Source organism: Cicer arietinum, chromosome 6 (assembly GCF_000331145.2).
Source record: "Cicer arietinum cultivar CDC Frontier isolate Library 1 chromosome 6, Cicar.CDCFrontier_v2.0, whole genome shotgun sequence".
Lineage (NCBI taxonomy): Eukaryota > Viridiplantae > Streptophyta > Magnoliopsida > Fabales > Fabaceae > Cicer > Cicer arietinum.
Window position 1 is genome coordinate 11513521 of NC_021165.2, and position 21003 is coordinate 11534523.

A 21003-nucleotide genomic window follows, 5' to 3' on the forward strand; every position below is an offset into this window, starting at 1 on the left:
AGTGTATTTTAAGAGTCTTACATTAAATGAAATAATGTATGATAATATGTAATAGTCGAACATTCAACTACTTGAAAATTAATTTTGTAAAAATTGAGTTAACTCAAATTTAAATTCTAAGATGTAAGATAATATTATTTATATTATGCATTTATCATTGAGGTTTAACACAATTGATATGCACACTATATTGAGTGTTGTAAACCCAACAATATTGATTGGATTCTTAATCATAAAACAAATTTCAATCATTTCATTTCATTTCAAAAGTTAAAGTGAATTATATAATCTTTTAGAATTATTTAAAGCGATAAAAACTAATTTTATTTTAAATAAATTGATTTTGTAAAGTCGACTTATTTAAAAATAAATTAAACTTAAAAATGATTTATATTTAGATATATTTATGTAAAAATGAATTTCACAATAAATTTTTTCCTAAAAAAATCACATTAAATCTCTAAAACTACAAATCTTATCTTCACATTAAAATCAATTTTATAAACAAAATTAATTCTATTTGAAAAGCAAATATATCAAATCAATGTTGCATTTGTAGAATAACAAAAGTAACTATTATATACGAGAAGCAAACATAAGCATAGAATATGGTTGCTGCCCTGCAGCAGCAGCTGGCAGTTGAGCACGAGAGGGAAGCCCCCACATGAAGGCTTTCTAGATTCCAGAACAGCTTATAACCTAATAAGTAACTATGCATGTGAATGAAATGATCATGCCAATATAACTTGCAAAAAAGGAAAATGGCAATATTACTTATCTCAGGTTAAAAACTATACCACAAAAATAAAATAATCAGACGCTGCACAACTCTTTAACACAAACTAAAAACAAAATTAAAAGAGGAGACAATAGAGTTCGTTAGTTCATATTGTACCGAATTCCTACCTGAGTTGGACTATAAAATAATCAACTGAGATGTACCCATCAATTCTTTAACAGCAGTTCAAAGTCGTTGTGATTGGAGAACCAAGACAACCAACAAACTCACTTTTCTTTTCCTTATCATAATCACTTTCCTCTTCTTTTCGAGACCCGAAGAAGTAAGTAATAACTCTTGTAAAAATAAAATAAGAACTAATTATTTTTTTAATGATTAATAATTCATCATTATTCTTTTTATACTAAATCACCTAAAAAGAAAGTGTAAATACTAATTTAGTCCTTAAATTTATAGATATAAGACACACTTATACTATAAACTTATATCAAAGTTTGATGTAATTTTTTTTCTTCTAATTTTATCATTGGTTTAAATTATTTTATTTACATCTTTTATTATTTTTTATTTAATTAAATAATTAACTTTTGTTAAATATCTATACATTTATATCTTTAAAAGGATAACGAGTGTTAGTTTAGACTTTATTCTTTACATTTTATTACTTATTCAAATTATTTTATTTAAAATTTTATATTCTTTATCAATAAAATAACTATTTTTTTTTAAAATCATATAAGTTTTAGTATATTATTTTTATCAATATAGCCAACTAGAGTGATGATCGGTCACTTTTGAAATTAAAATACTAATAAATAAATCATATTAGTCTTTTTAAACAATTCAAAATATTAAATATATATATTTAAACTGATTAAAAGTTTAATTATTATGTAATATTAATATAAAAGAATTTATAACATTAAAATGTCGGAACTATTCAATCAACATAATTTTAAAAATAATTATGATAAAAATCATCTGCATTAAAAATCTAATTGATTGACAAGGTAAATTTCTGTACACTTACCGTATCTAAAATATATGAATTAAAACCAATGATTAACGAGATAAAATATTATTAGTTTTAGTGATTAAATAAATAAAAAAATTCATTTGTAAATTAAAAAGAAAGAAAAATAAAAACAAAAAGTGTGACGATGATATTGATGGAGCCCAGCACAGAGAGGAGGGGGGGTTGCTAAAGTAAAAGGAAAGGGTGTCTAAATTGAATACAGTTATTGTTGGCTTGATCAAAGGAAGCCTCACTTTCTCTCTCTTAATCCGAATCCAACACCGTGGTGTATAGAGAGAGAGAGAGAGAGATCATCGCTGAATATGGGTACGCTTCAATCTTGGCGAAGAGCTTACGGGGCCATCAAAGACACCACCAAAGTTGGTCTCGCCCATGTCAATAGCGATTACGCGGTACCACTTTTTTCTCTTTCTTTTAATTCTTTTAACAATTCATCAATTTCGTAATTGATTATTTTTGGTTCCTCCTATTATTAGGATTTGGATGTTGCCATAGTCAAAGCCACTAACCACGTCGAGTGTCCACCCAAAGAGAGACACCTTAGAAGTGAGTGATTCTTGGGATTCTCATTTCTCAGATCCGAATTCTATGTTTGTGGATTTTCATTTTTGTCATAATTGGATCACAATTTTGAATCATTTTCTCATTTTGTTTTTGTAGAAATTCTGTTTGCAACTTCTGCTGTTCGACCACGGGCTGATGTGGCATATTGTATTCACGCACTTTCCCGACGCCTTGCCAAAACCCGAAATTGGACGGTACTCACTTCGATTTTGTGATCAATTGCAAAATTTCTTGTTAGAAATTAATGTGAATCTGATGTGTTTTTGAAATTCCCTTTTCAACTTGATGCACTGATGTTAGGTTTGTCACATTTCATCGATTAGTTTCTCACTGTAAAATTTAACAGAATTTCTTATTAGAAATGGCAATGTCATTTCATTAGATGAATCCGAGTCTGATACTTTTTTAACTTACAAGTAAGTAGTTGGCAATTTATGCCATTTGTCTGAGCATTTGCTTTATGATACATTTAACATGCGTTTTAAGGACCCTACTAATGTATATGTGAGCATGCATCTTTGTAAATCTAAATCACTTATGAAAGAACAGATGGCTGCAACAAGTTGTCTTGAATTGGATTGTGTACTGATAGAATTTAGTTGTGTCAGTTTGGTTACTATTTGGGCAACATAAATTGAACCTTTGAAACACTTACCATATTGTTTGAGACAAGTTTTGTTGTCTTAGCCTCTTAGGTATTTTAAACTTCTATAAAGGTAGTTTCAGAGCGACAAAATATCATCAGTTAATTAATAATGATTGATTGATTGGTGACATGCGGCTTTGACACCAAATGGTGGAAATAATTTTGTATTGAGGATTCAGATCAGTTTTGATGAAGGATGTTTCGTGGATCCACTTATTTGATAATTGAAGTTCTTCTTGCTAATAAAAAAAGCAGCATTTTCCTTACATTCTGTTAAATGTATGCATTTATTTTTTAAAATATCTCATAAGTTTGTTATATGTCAAAAGAAATTTAAATTCACTAATTCCAAACATGTTATGATGCTTTCATCTTCTATTTCTCTCACAAGAATAAGATATTAGAGGATAAAAAATTGATCTGAAGTCCATCCTTCCTTTGTCTTGTTCGCAGGTGGCATTAAAAACACTGATAGTCATCCACAGGTTACTGAGGGAGGGTGATCCAACTCTTAGAGAGGAAATTCTGAATTTCTCACAAAGAGGACGGATTCTCCAACTTTCAAATTTTAAGGATGATTCTAGTCCTATCGGTTAATTCTTTGACCTTATTATCTGTATATGTTGTTGTTTGATTGTCACTTTGGCTCAAGTTAGAGGTTTTCAACAGTTATTATTTGAACGATATTCTTGCAAAGATATTTGAAATGACATGTATAATGTATGATTTTTTTTTTGCTTGCAGCATGGGATTGTTCTGCCTGGGTACGTACCTATGCATTATTTTTGGAAGAAAGACTTGAATGCTTTCGGATTCTGAAATATGATATTGAAGCAGAGCGTCTACCCAAACCTGCCCAAGGGCAGGAGAAGGTAATTCATTAACCAGTTATTATACTCCTTTGTGATAACAGGTCTAGTCTCGAGTATGTAGCATCTGATATTGTTTTATGTGAATTGGAAAGTATTTATATGAAAATGATTCATGGATACTAAGCCATAATAAGTTGATCACTATTTTCTGACGTTTGCCCCTCCCTTGGCTTCACTCATCCAACTTTGAGTGAAAATCTTGGTCTGTCTCAAATATGTGTATTTTGCACTTGAAAGTCATCAGTATTAGTACAAATGCTTTCTGAAATTGGCTTTCCCTTCTATCTGGCAAGGATTTTCTTTTGATATTTTGTCTTTGACAATTCTAGTAGTCTGCTTACTTGTTGAATATTTAGATGCTCAATTATAAGTGTTCAAATTATCCTTCACACCTAATGTATCCTGGTGAACATTTGGCGTATATTTCACCCTTTAATGATATTGGCCGGAAGACATCCCTTTGTTGTAGACTGTGTGCAAATTCTTTGTGCTTTTCTATGGTGTCATACTCATTGATGCATTAAAGGACTTGATAGTCTTTTTCCTTCCTTCTAATTGTTTTTGACTTTTTCTTTCTCCCAAGAAAAATCCTGTAAGGACCCCACTAGGATTTGTAATTTGGTCCCTATATGCAAATAAACAACAGTTAGTTGGGTCCCTTTTCCCATCACGGCGATCTAATGTTCATATTAGTGATCTAGATCTATGGATTAGCTTGACCTCTTTTTCTATTCGAAATTTCACCTGTTACTGGTTGGACTCCACAAAACTCTATGATTTTTAGGTATTGTAAGGAAATAAATTGATTAGGTAGGAACCGGGGAAGGAAGTCCACATTTATTTACAAAAATGTTTCTAAATGATTAATCGTATATTTGCTGTTATTAATATTAATATTATTATTGTTATTATTATTATCTGCATTTTTGTTGCGTGTAGCTTTTTTATTGTACACTATGTTTGTTATAAAAAAGTCTTCATGTTTATTTGTTTTAAAGCAGGGATACAGCAAGACCAGGGATTTAGATAGTGAGGAGCTATTGGAGCATTTGCCTGCTTTGCAGCAGCTGCTATATCGACTTGTTGGCTGCCGGGTAATAATGTGAAACATGTGTATATTTATTATCTTTTTTGTATGGTTTTTAATCTGACCAGTTTACTGTACACGTCAATTTTGTTTACTAATATTATTATCGTATTACCACTTTCTTCGTTGAGTATTTTCTTTTTAGATGATAGAAATTGATTGTATGCTATGAATTTCACAGCCAGAAGGAGCAGCTGTTAGCAATTATGTGATACAATATGCTCTTGCTCTGGTATGTCCTCTTGTTTATTTATCTAAAGACACTTTGTATTAGGCTAGCCATTCTGAAATTACAGCTAGATTGGTGAGAGTGTACACACACACAGTCACACACACATGGTCAGGAAGCTTCAGACATCAGATTCTATGTTTGGCTGAAACTTAATTGGTTTATCTTGCGACCAATGTTTTAAAAAGCAAATCAAATATCAAACCAACGAGACCTCCAAGGTCATGTCATGGTTTAGTTAGTTCATTCTGTCAACTGCAGTTAGACCAGATGGCTAGTAAATAAATAAAAAAGTAATTAAAAGTAAAAATGGAAACTAGCTGAAGCAACTGTGGGTCAAACAGTTCAATCCGGTTTGAGTAGCCTATGGTTCAAACAGGGTTGAACCAATTGGAGAACTGCTTGAACCAGCAGCGGGTTTTGTCTGGTTTTTAAAACATTGCTTAAGTCATGAAAATATCCCTCATATTAGGCTGTTGTTATTGCTGGACTTGGGTTTCAATTCAAGATATATCCATCTATTACTCCGTTTAGGATAGGGAGAGAAGTTAAATGATCCCGTCCCGTGCTTATTGTTGTTAATTTGGTATTGACATTGTGATCACCCTTTTGATTAATGAGGCATTGTAAGCTTCATATCCATTTGTTACTTGTGTAAATACTAATAGTATTGGAGGTATACAGTTTTGAAATTTGTTGTAGTTAGATGCACCTAAATTACTCTTTTTTGTTATTGATCTGGCTTTGGCTCATTATAGGTACTGAAAGAGAGCTTTAAGATATATTGCGCTATTAACGATGGCATTATCAATCTTGTTGACAAGGTAAATTGACTTATCGTTATCTATGTGATGAGATGAATCAGGAAGTTGAAATGAAAGCTGTTTTATGTTGGAAATTGAATTTCTTTGTAGTTTTTTGAGATGCCAAGACATGAAGCTATTAAAGCCCTTGAAGCTTATAAACGTGCGGGTCAGCAGGTGCTATTTTGCTTCTTGTGTCTCTTTCAGCTAACCACTAGGCTTTTACATTTTTAATTTCATGGTGCTTGTTAAATACCTAAATTATTGCAGGCAGCAAGTCTTTCCGATTTCTATGAAGTTTGCAAAGGATTGGAACTTGCTAGGAATTTTCAGTTTCCTGTCTTAAGAGAGGTATGTCCGTAGTTATGGCAATTTCATGTATTGATTGAAGAGGTTCTTCCTATTTCATTTTAAATATTGGTTTCCTATTGGTTTCTTGTTTTTCTTTTCAGCCTCCGCAATCTTTTCTTACAACTATGGAGGAGTACATTAAGGAGGCACCCCGAGTGGTTACAGTTCCAAATGAACCTATGGTTAGTACATCATTTATTGTGTTTTACATAGAGAATTGTTGTTATAGTCACTTTATAATTTGGATTTGTTAAGGTTTTTCTAAACATTTCCTACACATAATTGTACACTTTTCCTTGAAATATTAATTTTACATTTGACTTCTAGATCAGTAATTTGTTTCTATCAACAGCTTCAGTTGACTTACAGACCAGAAGAATTTCTTGCAATTGAAGACACCAAAGTGTCCGAAGAGCATGAGCCATCAGAACCTATTGATAATAATGTTGTTGTCCCCAATTCTGAGCCTGCACCTCCTCCTCCTCCTCCTCCCCCATTCAACAACAATTTTGAGACTGGAGACTTACTGGTAAACTACTCAATACAAACATATCCTTAGTTAATGTTTTTTAGGACTTTTCTAATTCCTGCCCTTTATGCAGGGATTGAATGACCTGGAGCCTAATGCATCATCCATAGAGGAAAGAAATGCTCTGGCACTGGCCATAGTCCCCACTGAAACTGGTGAATTTTGTATTTTGTTTTCTTCTCAAATTCTGCTGCTTAGTAAGGTTTAATGGATTGTTTTTCTCATCTACGAAATGTGACTGTTTTATGTATATAGGCACTGCATCAGCTTTTAACTCTAGTGCTGCTCAAACAAAAGATTTCGACCCTACTGGATGGGAGCTTGCCCTTGTCAGCACTCCAAGTACTGATATTTCTTCAGTTAATGAGAGACAATTGGTAGGACCTTCATGTGACCTTTCTAGATCATTCTTATAATCATAAATTACTGCACAATATGATTTCTCTAGCATAATTTTTTTACTCATTTTTATGCCGGCAAATGTTGAAATTATTATGCCATGCATAATAAACTGAATACTTATTCCACATTTGAACCAACAAATATTTCATTGTTCAATAAATTATTTGATGGCATAAATTCATGATGCACAGGATTTGGGGTAATGCATACATTTACTTTTTCACAAGTCTCTTTTTTATTTACAAGTCATTTGCTCTGAACATTTTCTTTCTGATCCCAATAGGCTCCACATGTTAATATTACCATGTCTGATAAAATAAGTGAATGATGAGTTCATCATAAATCTGGCTTCAGCTTTGTTAATCATTTTATTTTGTCATTGAATGTCAGGCTGGTGGATTGGACTCTCTCACTCTTAACAGCTTATATGATGAAGGAGCATACAGAGCCGCACAACAACCGGTTTATGGAACACCAGCCCCAAATCCATTCGAAGTGCATGATCCATTTGCTATATCAAGCAGCATTGCTCCCTCGGCCGCTGTCCAAATGGCAGCAATGCAACAGCAAGCAAATCCATTCGGTCCTTACCAACAGTTTCAGGCTCAGCCTCAGCAGCAGCAGCATATGTTGATGAACCCAGCAAATCCCTTTGCGGATTCAGGATTTGGGGCTTTTCATGCAACTCCCGTTTCTCACCCACAGAATAACAATCCATTTGGAAGCACAGGCTTGTTGTAAGAAATAAGGATGTCTCTTTTTGGAGATTTGATGTATTTAATCAATTAATTTGGTTTTTGTGCATTTAGTAGTGTGAGTAAATTGTTACACGAGTTTTACTCATTTGTTGCTAAATACATGTCTTCTTGGAATGGAAAATGTGCCTTGTAAAATCGAGATAACACACTCACACACACACCGTATTTCATCTTTTATGATATGCATAATGGTGGGGTCGCTTTCTTTAAACATCATCTTTTTATGATATATATACTTGTTAATATACAATGTATTGTGCGATTGTACAGAGAATGTGTTACATTGTTAATTCATTGGAAGCGGTTGTTGTTGATTTGTATATTATATTGCTACTGTCAATGGTTCAGATTCTAAAAAAACACTTGAATCCTATCATCGACTCCGAATGTTTGTCAGTTTTGACATCTGATTCCATGGCGGAAGGGAATACAATTTTTTTGAGTTTTGACATCAGTCTTGAGCCTCGTTTTTCCGTTTGCTTTACATATATAAAAAAAATCTAATAACGAGATTTTTATACTAACTTTGGTCCCTATTATAAAAAGAATTTTTATTAACATATTTTAAGATACATTAATTGCTATAATTTTTTTTATATTTTTATTTAATGCCATACATTAATTGCTATAATTCTTTTTATATTCTTATTTAATGCCAAATATATGTTTACTAGAAACTTATGTAGTAGATATACGATATTTAATGTCATGTCATGGATATATTTGGAATAAAATTTAAATTTTATTAAATTAAATGAACTCATTGATTTTTTATAATTTTGTCTTAAATTAATAAGGACAAGAGGGAGTATATTTTTGATATATAATCAACTCTACATTGAATGTCGGATTTAATTTTCATTTATGTTTCTTAAATTTGAGTACTTTCTATGTCTTGAAATAATTGTGGCAGTTGACTATTTTATTTAAATTAAAAAGATATGATCAATGAAAGAAAAAAAATGACGATTTTATTCAATTATCTTTATTAATTATTTGTGTATTTTAATAATCGTAAATGTAAAATAAAAAAATGTCTATATTATTAAATTGGACGTTTCGTCTTGAATTCGAACTCACATGATGACCTCTCTGTGAGTTAATTATATTAAACTTACCGTCTTTTAAAAAAAAAATACAAAAAAAAATGTCGTATATTTTATTAATTATAGGATACAATTGAAAAAAAAATTAATTAAAATTACATTGAAAATTAAAAATAAAATTTTTTTTAGGATAATCTTTTTACGACAGTTATTTGGAGATCGGGAGCATTGATCAAAGTTTTGAAAGTTATTGTTTTTTCTTTTTACTCAAAGGAAACTGTTTTGGTAATGGCTAAACACAAGAAAACGATTTCCGATAAATGTCACCAAATGAAGTACACTACACCCCATTTAGTCTCAGCAAAAAATAAAAACTTTAATAATAATAATAACAATAATAATAATAATAATAATAATAATAATAATAATAATAATAATAATTAAGATTATATACCATTTTAAAAAATATTGTGGGAAGGACCTAAAATGTAGGTATGTTCTTGTGTATAAAAAAGGCATTTTGTTAAGCTCAACTATATAAGCATCTTAGGCACGTTTACTGGCTTTTGCCTAACAAATAACAATTGAACTTGAGCACATGAATTTGTAGATATGATATGCGTATATACTCCCGGTACAGTGCATTATGCATATGATATGTAATATACTTTTCATGACAATAGTTATAGTTATGTATATACTATGTGTTATAGGTGGCATCAAGTATATACGAAGAGATAATAAAGAGGTTTTTAAAGATAAAGACAGGGTAGCTAGAAGAGGAGGCAACAAATTAAACAAAGAGAAAGCACATTAAGGGGAGAAAAAGAAAAGCAATTAAGGTGAATAGAAAACCTCTTGTCCCACATCTTCCAACACTTTTAAGTCATCATCATTACTACCACATCTCTTCATGTAAATTGATAGTAGATTTTTTTTTTTCCTTAGTCTTTTCGATCTTCATACTTATCATTTAGTATTAAAATAAAAATAAAAATAAAAATTAATCTATAAAAATATATTTAATAAAATTTGAATCAGATACATTTAATTTAAATTTTAAATCAATTTTATCAATTATATTTTTGGACGGGGGAATATTAATTAAGTACCATGAGTGGTATCCAATTATTAGCTAACACTTTAATTATTTTTACTTTGTCCTCTCTGTTATGTATTTTTTAATTGTTACTATATAGAATCCTAAGTTTTAAAATAAGAGAAAAGAAAAAGGACAGCATTCACAACGTCACTTTGCTTCCTAAAGATGAAAAAGATATAGCAGTTTAGAAATTAGAATCTTACTAATAAAATCGATTTTATGTATATTCATCATTAATTCATTATAAATGCATATATCGAATTAACATTGAAATTTGAAATAAATTTTGATCTTGATCAAATTATTGGAACAACAAAATTACATTTTCACATCAAGAGTTGAAGGATTATTATTATTTTATTACTCTCTAAATTGACTAACTCATTTCAGAAGAAACAAATATCTACTAATAAATGAGACATTTCCTGATCGGAACAACATCAAATTGTGATCATATCAACAATACTCCAATTCGCTGATGATAAAATCTGCAGTAGTTATATTATTATTATTCCAAGTGAGAAGGTTGAATACATTACTAATTAGTGAAGTTTAGGGAGGAGGAGAGCGTTGTGCATGCGGTGTCGAAGAGGTAGGGTGATGCGTGATGAGTGGTACTTTGCATATAAATTATTGAAGACAAAAACTCAAAACACCATTCCTTTGGGATTGTAAAGTGCAACACTTTTCTCTCAACAACTCAATCAATGACGTGGGGATTGGCTTATGTCATCAAGACGTTGCATGTAACAAACTTATAGTTGCAAGTACGTTCTTATATGGGTGTTTGGGTTTGACTTTCATATTTTTTATTTTTCAACGTGCACTACGCCAAAAATGACATTTAACAGCGCCCATTTTACAGCGCTTGCTAAACACAAGCGCTGTTGTAATTATATTTTAAAAATAACGGAACCTTTTACAACGCTTTTGATGTCAAGCGCCGTAAAACAAGCGCTGTAGTAGGTCATATAACGTTTGCGCATCACGTTATAAGGCTTTTACAGCGCTTGTCAAAAAAGCGCTGTAAAGGAAAGCACTTTCGTGTATCAGTTACAACGCTTTTTTCACAGGCGCTGTAAAACACATGCGCTTTCATTGAATTTAACTACCTATTACAGCGCTTTTTTCACAAGCGCTGTAAAACACATGCACTTTCATTGAATTTAACTACCTATTACAGCGCTTTTTTCACAAGCGCTGTAAAACACATGCGCTTTCATTGAATTTAACTACCTATTACAGCGCTTTTTTCACAAGCGCTGTAAAATACATCTTTAAAATAATTATATACGTTGGAAACCCTCATATCCTCTACATCTTTCAAATAATTATATACGTTGCGAACCCTAATATCCTCTACGTACTGTGCGGCCATCTACGTTGTCTAAGGTATTTTTTACACATGATCTGTTATGTTTTGAAATTGTCAAAAATTGTCAAAAACTCATACCACATGATCTGTTCTGTTTTGAAATTGTTAGTTGATATTGGTTTCTTTTTGAAACTTGTTGATATGTTTTGAAAGCTTATTATTTTTGTTACTGCATTTATATAGGTGGTATAATATGGATAGGAAATGGATTTCAGCCAATCGATTGTCAAAAGAGTATGAAATTGGAGTGAAGGAGTTTGTTGAGTTTGCAGTGAAGAATGCAAAAGATCCAAATAGAGTAGTTTGTCCTTGTTTAAAATGTTGTTTTGGAAAACGTGTTAGAGAAGATGAATTAGAAGGACATCTAGTATGTAATGGAATTGATCAAAGCTACACATGTTGGATAAGACATGGTGAGAAAAAAAAAGGAAACATTAATTTTGAGAATAGTTCGACATATGCTTCAACTGACTTCGATACAGATACATATGAGCCGGACCGAGTTGATGAGATTGCAAAAGCAGTTGAAGAAGATCTTCGAGATTGTCCTAAAATGTTTGAAAGTTTGTTGAGTGATGCAGAGAAAGAATTATATAATGGTTGTACTAAATTCACAAGACTGTCAGCGATATTAAAGTTGTACAACTTAAAAGCGAGTAATGGATGGTCTGATAAAAGCTTTACGGAATTATTAACACTCATAAAAGATATGTTGCCAGATGATAATGAACTTCCCAGTCGGACCTACGAGGCTAAACGGATTTTGTGTTCTATTGGAATGAGTTACGAAAGGATTCATGCGTGTCCTAACGATTGCATTTTATTTCGAAACGAATATGAACTACTTAAGGCGTGTCCGAAATGCAATGTCTCTCGATATAAGAAGAAAGAATCTACTCCAGCAAAAGTCGTGTGGTATTTTCCTATAATACCAAGATTTAGGCGCATGTATCGCAGTGAAGAAGATTCAAAACACTTGACATGGCATGCAGATGAAAGAATTAGAGATGGAATGTTTCGACACCCTGCAGATTCCCCACAATGGGCAAAAATTGATCACGAGTATCCTGAATTCGGGATAGAGTCAAGAAATCTAAGACTTGCACTTTCTACTGATGGAATGAATCCACATGGTCTTCAAAGCATCTCACATAGCACGTGGCCTGTGATTTTGGTAATATATAACCTACCTCCATGGTTATGTATGAAGCGTAAGTTTATGATGTTGTCTCTGTTAATTTCTGGACCCAAACAACCGGGGAATGATATCGACGTATACTTGACTCCTCTAATCGAAAATTTAAAAAGTATGTGGGAGACAGGTGTGGAAGTTTATGATGGGTATAAGAAAGAATGTTTCAATTTAAGGGTTATGTTGTTCGGCATAATTAATGATTTTCCAGCATATGGTAATTTATCAGGATATAGCATTAAAGGTCAGTGTGCATGTCCTATATGTGAAGAGAGTACAAATTGGATGCGGTTGAAACATTGTAAGAAGAATGTGTTTCTTGGACATCGTAGATTTTTACCTTATAGTCATCAGTATCGTGGGTGGAGAAATGCATTCAATGGAAAATCAGAGGAAGGTAAAGCTCCTTTAGCACCGACTGGATATCAAATACTTGAAAAAGTACAAGGTTTGACCAATAAATTTGGCAAACCTTTTGCGGGAGAGCTGGTGAAAACTGGGTGGAAGAAAAAGTCAATTTTCTTTGAATTGCCATATTGGAAGTCATTGTATGTAAGACATTTCCTCGATGTGATGCATATTGAAAAAAATGTATTTGAAAGTGTTATTGGTACGTTACTCAATGTTCCAGGAAAGTCTAAAGATGGCGTCAATGCAAGATTGGACTTGGTCGATATGGGAATAAGAAATGAACTGGCTCCAGTAAAGAAAGGAAATCGCACATATCTACCTCCAGCCGCTCATACTCTATCTAGAAAGGAAAAAATTGTTTTATGTAAATTTCTACACGAAGTTAAAGTTCCAGAAGGATACTCTTCGAACATTAAAAATTTGGTTTGTATGAAAGACCTCAAGTTAAAAGGTTTGAAGACCCATGATTGTCATATTATAATGGAGCATTTGCTACCAATAGGTATACGTTCCATTTTACCTGAAAAAGTTCGACTAGCCTTAACTAGATTATGTTTCTTCTTCAGGGAAATTTGTAGTAAAGTGATCGACCCTCAGAAATTACCGACATTGCAGAGGGAAATTGTTGTTACTTTGTGTGAGCTTGAAATGTATTTCCCACCATCGTTTTTTGATATAATGGTTCACCTTACTGTTCATCTGGTTAAGGAGACACAACTTTGTGGGCCAGCTTATATGAGATGGATGTATCCGATAGAACGATATATGAAAATATTAAAAGGGTACGTAAAAAGTAGAAGTCGACCAGAAGGTTGTATTGCTGAACGATACATTGTTGAAGAGGCTGCTGAATTTTGTACTGAATATCTGTCCAATGTTGAATCCATAGGGCTTCCCATGTCTCGTCATTCGGGAAGACTATCAGGAGAAGGGATAACTGGAAGGAGACTACTGACTATATCAAGGACAGAATGGGAGCAGGCACAATTGTATGTTCTGCACAATGATGATGAGGTTCAACCGTATGTTACAATACACATTGATCAGTTATCTCGTTTGAACATGAATAGGAATCAAAATTGGATAACTCGAGAGCACAATCGAAGTTTTGTAACATGGTTAAAAAATCACATAATGTCAAAATTTGATATAGACCCCGGATCAATTTCAAATAGATTGAGGTGGCTAGCAAATGGTCCGAGCTTACATGTCTTTTCTTACACTGGTTATGTTATTAACGGCTACACATTTTATACCAAAGAACAAGATGATCAGACCACTATGCAAAATAGTGGAGTCACTCTCGTAGCTGAAGCGATGCATGTCTCAAGTGCAAAAGACAAAAACCCAATATATGCAAATCTATCATATTTTGGGGTTATCGAGCGCATATGGGAGTTAGACTACACAATGTTTCGTGTTCCCATATTTGGTTGCAAGTGGGTCGATAATAATAATGGCGTTCGGATTGATGAGTCAGGATTCTTGCTTGTCGATTTTAATAGGGTGGGATACAAAGACGAGCCTTTTATTTTAGCGTCGCAAGCTCAACAAGTGTTTTATGTCACTGATCCTTCTAATGATAAATGGTCTGTTGTCCTATCGACCAATAAAATAAGTGATGATAACAATAATGATGAAGATGTTGGTAATGATCTTTTATTTGCAACATCACAACAACCACATGAAATTGATTCAACTGATGATGGTTTATATCTTAGAGATGATCATGATGAGGGAATTTGGATTAATCCATCGTTTCGTATTGTAAATGGACAAACAAATGTGAATGTCACCAGGAAAAGAAGAAGGGCATCTTAATGTATATATATGTTTAATTGTTTTATATAAGCTATGCATGTAATCTGAACTGTGTTATTGTAAATATGCATGTAATCTGAATTGAGTGTTTTATACTAAGTTCTGATTAATTTATTTTCTGATTAATTTATTTTCTGCTTATATTTAGCTTGATTTGAGTGTTTTATACCAAGTTCATGTAACAATGAGTGTTTTATATTTAGCTTGATTTACATGAACTGAACTGAATATAAATTAGTAATTTACATGAACTGAACTGAACTGAATAGAGAGATTCTCTTTTGCTCAGTGCATATATATATATAGATTCTTCAGAATACTCATTTCTAATAATTCATCATCTCCTAAAGTATTGTGATAAAGACAATGATAACAATATTTTTAATCCAATAAACAATGATAAAAATGTTTTTAATGTCATCCCAACCCAAATAAACCAAACACAAAAATAAAATAAAGAGACATTTTACAGCGCTTATCTTAAAAAGCGCTGTAAAAGATCCTTTTAAAAATAAAATAATGAGTGTTTTATACCTTTTACAGCGCTTTTCACACAAAGCGCTGTAAACGACTCTTTTGAAAGTGAGTAAAAAAGACATTTTACAGCGCTTATTTGACAAAGCGCTGTAAAAAAGCTTTAAAAATAATATTCATCAGACACCTAATTTCTTCAAACACCTTGTACGCATCATGGGAATCCAAAAAACATCAGACACAAACCCATTTCTTCAAACACCTTGTACGCATCATGGGAATCCAAAAAACATCAGACACAAACCCATTTCTTCAAACACCTTGTACGCATCATGGGAATCCCCAAAAACACCAGACACAAACCCATTTTTCGCAACATGGCAATGATCCTGAATACCAATTAAGTTTCGATTTAAGAAGGAAAGAGAATGTAAAGAGATAAAAAGGGTGTTGAGGTGGAGATTGAATTGTGAAAGAGTAAGCTTTGATGTTTGTGAAGAAGATGCATAAAAGGAGAAGAGTTTGGTGAAGAGGAAGGGATTTTTGTGGTGACCAGTTACTACTATGTGGGTTTTGCATGCATGTTGAGCTTGTTTAAAAAATAACATAACATAACAAAACACAAAAACAATAAGGCCTTTTACAGCGCTTATTTGGAAAAAGCGCTGTAAAAGAGCCTTTTAAAATTAACATAAAGAGACATTTTAGAGCGCTTATGTGGAAAAGCGCTGTAAAAGGCTTTAAAAAACATTCATATAACATAATAACACACGGAGGTCTTTTACAGCGCTTATTTGGGAAAAGCGCTGTAAAAGAGCCTCTTAAAATTAACATAAAGAGACATTTTAGAGCGCTTATGTGTAAAAGCGCTGTAAAAGGCATTCAAATAACATAATAACACACGGAGGTCTTTTACAGCGCTTATTTGAAAAAAGCGCTGTAAAAGAGCCTTTTAAAAATTTAACTAAAGAAGCCTTTTAGAGCGCTTATGTGTGAAAGCGCTGTAAAAGGCATTCATATAACATAATAACACACGGAGGTCTTTTACAGCGCTTATTTGAAAAAAGCGCTGTAAAAGAGCCTTTTAAAAATTTAACTAAAGAAGCCTTTTAGAGCGCTTATGTGTGAAAGCGCTGTAAAAGGCATTCATATAACATAATAACACACGGAGGTCTTTTACAGCGCTTATTTGAAAAAAGCGCTGTAAAAGGCATTCAAATAACATAATAACACACGGAGGTCTTTTACAGCGCTTATTTGAAAAAAGCGCTGTAAAAGGCATTCAAATAACATAATAACACACGGAGGTCTTTTACAGCGCTTATTTGAAAAAAGCGCTGTAAAAGAGCCTTTTAAAAATTTAACTAAAGAAGCCTTTTAGAGCGCTTTACAAAATAAGCGCTGTAAAAGGCTTATAAAAAGCGCTGTAAAAGTGTTACGTATATATAACAGTTACCTCTTCAGTTTCCTCTTCATTACGTAACCTTCATCTCAACCTTCATTTCTTCTCTTCTTTTGCAAACCCTATCATCCCGTCCTTTACGAACCTTATTTCCACGATCATCTCCTTCATTTCGAACCTTATTTCCATCCAAGATCATCTCTCCCATTTCACACAATATATTTTCATTGAAATACGTAACCCTCATTACGTATTTCTTCAAACCGTATTTCTGTGAACCATATTTCTGTGAACTTTCTGCAAACCCTCTTTTCTTTGCATTTCGTCTTTCTTCGAACCATCATTATTCAGGTATTGATGTTATTAAATTTTTGTAATCATTAGAATGCATGTTGAGCTTTTTTAAGATATACTGATACATGTTGAGTTTGTTTATAATAATGCATGATCCATGTTGAGCTTGTTGATGTTATACTAAAGTGCATGTTGAACTTGTTGTAGTTAAATGGATACAAACAAAGATTTAGAAGTTCAAAATGAAGAAGTTGGCACCTCTAAGACTTACGAAAAAGAAGTCAAACGTGGTGCAACTATCATGCAAAGGGTGATTAAAGCACGGAGCAGTGGCATTAAATTTGAGGTATACTATATATACTCTGTTTGCTGTGTGTTTTTTTATCTTTTTTTAGGGTTTAGGGCATGTACTTACTATATGAGTTTATTAGGTTGGCTGGAACGAGAGTGGTCAGCCAGTTGACCCCAACAGCTCCATGTTTGTAAGCTACATTGGGGCTGTTGTTCGTCAAAATGTCCCAATAACAATAGACAACTGGAGAGATAAGGCGTTGAAGGATGCCAAAGATATCATCTGGAATGACATTCAAGTAAATATTTTGATCTACTCTTTTGTCATTTATAATTTTTTTTCTGTAAAATACATTACTTATAATTGTTTTCATTGCAGACCACTTTTGTTCTTGATGAGGAACGAAAGTCATATGTTTTGAGAGTTGCTGGGAAAATCCATCGTGGATTTAGATCCCATCTCTCAAATTTCTATCTAAAAGATAGAGAAGGAAACACAAATGCTGAACCTCCAAAGATATATCAACATTATATATCAAAGGATGAATGGAGTGCATTTGTTTCCAAACGTTCTGACCCGGCGTTTGTCGTAAGTGATTAATTTATTAGCATTTGTGTTTTATTATTCATATTCGTAGCGTATTTTAAATTTTTACACAATTGCTATTTTTTTTTTATATAGAATATTAGTAAGGCAAATCGCGAACGGGCAAGCAACCCAAAACACCCATACAAGAAATCACGTATGGGATATGCACGCCTTGAACAAAAAATTGTAAGTAATTAAACATCACTTGTAATTTGTATTATAAACTATAGTGTGTAACTAATTTGTATTATTTTGTTTATGATTTTAACGAATAGAGAAAAGACACCCAAGCCGATCAACCCTTGGGTCGTCATATCTTATGGAAGGAAGCGCGTGTTAACAAAGAAGGAGTGGTTGATAATGAAAATGTCAAGAAAGTTGTAGAACTTTGTGTAAGTATATTATCACTTTAATATTTTTTAATATTGTATTTTAAAAATGCTATTGAACTTATCTTTTTAATGTTACATGTATTTTAGGAAACTATTGAACAAAGTTCTGAAACTCAAGAGGGCAACAAGGATACGTGCAGGGACATTCTTGGGAAAGTGTTTAATGTCCCTGAGTATTCCGGTCGAGTGAGGGGGAAAGGATTTGGCGTAACTCCCAAAAGCTTTTTTCCTCAAGAGAAGCGCCAAAAACCTTCCAACGAGGAAGTATTAGAGAAGCTCAGAATCTTATCGGAGCAAGTGGCACTCTTGGTGAATACGAATAAAGACAAGCAACTTCCGGTTCAGCTCCAACCTGAAATACAAATGGAGAGTGAAACCGGGAGTTGCAACGTCGGTTTGAAGAGTATTCCCGAGGTAATTAATTACTTACTACTTACTTGCTTATGTAATTACTTATGTATTAAACAAACTTATATATTAACTGTACTTATGTTTTAACTATTGATGTAGGGTGTCACTACATGTGTCCTATACTTGTCCTCGCCGACTCAACGGAAGGTGGGAAAAGGAATATTGCACAATACTTCGGGAGAAGTATTGCACAATATTCCGATCCCCGCGGGCCATGTCAAAGTATCGCCTACGGTTGCTTTCGAACCAACTGCACCGTTGCCCATACCGGACAACGATGGAGATATGAAGTTCTTAAGCGACGCTATTGGCAGTTACGTGGCATGGCCCACACACCTTGTTGCCCTCGAAAAAAAGATTCCCAAGGACAAATCAGTTACATCTCCCGAAAAGGTTTGTCACATTTATTGCCTAAGGTTTTTTATTTTTTCAGATTCAATAAACTAACATTTTACCTCATTTTTGTAGGTCCAAATAAATAAACCACCCCTACAGCCAAAAAAAGGCAGCAGACCTCAAAAATTGGAGGTTAATAGGGCTGCCAAACTACAAAGGCTGGAGGGTAATAAAGCTGCAAAACTTGCAGCAACAAAAAATCTGGATCGGGGAAAATCGGTCGCTGCTGCTGCTGCTCCTAATAAAAGTCAGCCACGCCTTGGTAAATACGGGGCGTGTCTTGACATCCAAATAAAAAGGAACATGGGCAGCAGCAACGATTCGCCCATTGTACAAATGAATCAAGACATCTTTGGAGATGAGTATATTGAATACCTCGAAAAGGAGCAAATGTACGATCTTCTCGAACATAAGGAGCTGAGTGTTACTGTAATCAGCTTGTACATAAGGTAAAAAATACTTTTAATTGCATTTATTTGTAATTAATTAAATGTATTGGTAATTAATCTAGTTTAAAATTTTCATTGAAGGTTTTTGTACGAGAAGGTCGTGTGCACGAGGAAACTGTCAAATAAATACTCATTCTTGTCTCCGCATAAGATGTCGATGTTCAAACTCGATCCAGACAATGTAAAACACTACATTGTAGATATGTTTTTAAGAAATAAAGAAAGTGATAAATTGTTCTTGGCACCATATAATTCAGGGTACGTAATTTTATCTTTTTTAATTGATGAGAATTTAATTTATTAGTTGTCTATAAACAAAATTGCTTAACCAATTTTTTGTTGTTGTAGGGCACATTGGGTGCTATTTGCAATCAATGCGGTCTCTGAAGTGATATACTATTTGGATCCCGTGCACGGCGATTACACCAATCACCCCGGAATAAAGAATATGCTCGACACGTAAGTAATATTCATTTATTTCTTACATATATATATTTATATATATATATATATAAATATATATATGTAAGAAATAAATGAATATTACTTACGTGTCGAGCATATTCTTTATTCCGGGGTGATTGGTGTAATCGCCGTGCACGGGATCCAAATAGTATATCACTTCAGAGACCGCATTGATTGCAAATAGCACCCAATGTGCCCTACAACAACAAAAAATTGGTTAAGCAATTTTGTTTATAGACAACTAATAAATTAAATTCTCATCAATTAAAAAAGATAAAATTACGTACCCTGAATTATATGGTGCCAAGAACAATTTATCACTTTCTTTATTTCTTAAAAACATATCTACAATGTAGTGTTTTACATTGTCTGGATCGAGTTTGAACATCGACATCTTATGCGGAGACAAGAATGAGTATTTATTTGACAGTTTCCTCGTGCACACGACCTTCTCGTACAAAAACCTTCAATGAAAATTTTAAACTAGATTAATTACCAATACATTTAATTAATTACAAATAAATGCAATTAAAAGTATTTTTTACCTTATGTACAAGCTGATTACAGTAACACTCAGCTCCTTATGTTCGAGAAGATCGTACATTTGCTCCTTTTCGAGGTACTCAATATACTCATCTCCAAAGATGTCTTGATTCATTTGTACAATGGGCGAATCGTTGCTGCTGCCCATGTTCCTTTTTATTTGGATGTCAAGACACGCCCCGTATTTACCAAGGCGTGGCTGACTTTTATTAGGAGCAGCAGCAGCAGCGACCGATTTTCCCCGATCCAGATTTTTTGTTGCTGCAAGTTTTGCAGCTTTATTACCCTCCAGCCTTTGTAGTTTGGCAGCCCTATTAACCTCCAATTTTTGAGG

The 21003-nt window shown here is 33.1% G+C and overlaps 1 protein-coding gene across 1 annotated transcript; it reads left to right on the plus strand.

The window, feature by feature from the left end:
• The first annotated feature begins 1958 nt into the window (after nt 1-1958).
• Nucleotides 1959-8336, plus strand: LOC101510284 (putative clathrin assembly protein At2g01600). The gene is made up of 15 exons (XM_004504516.4): nt 1959-2167; nt 2252-2321; nt 2436-2533; nt 3439-3577; nt 3730-3857; nt 4859-4951; nt 5126-5176; nt 5932-5997; nt 6088-6153; nt 6247-6327; nt 6429-6509; nt 6680-6856; nt 6930-7011; nt 7112-7233; nt 7649-8336. The coding sequence occupies exons 1-15, from the start codon at nt 2078-2080 to the stop codon at nt 7997-7999; spliced, it is 1695 nt and encodes a 564-aa protein (XP_004504573.1). The 5' UTR covers nt 1959-2077; the 3' UTR covers nt 8000-8336.
• Nucleotides 8337-21003: the final 12667 nt, after the last annotated feature.

Excerpts from the sequence above, each read along its gene's own strand:
- LOC101510284 (XM_004504516.4), top strand. The coding sequence starts at position 2,078 with ATGGGTACGCTTCAATCTTGGCGAAGAGCTTACGGGGCCATCAAAGAC. Across the intron at positions 5,177-5,931 it reads TACAATATGCTCTTGCTCTG|GTACTGAAAGAGAGCTTTAA; the intron begins GTATGTCCTCTT and ends GGCTCATTATAG. Across the intron at positions 7,234-7,648 it reads CAGTTAATGAGAGACAATTG|GCTGGTGGATTGGACTCTCT; the intron begins GTAGGACCTTCA and ends ATTGAATGTCAG.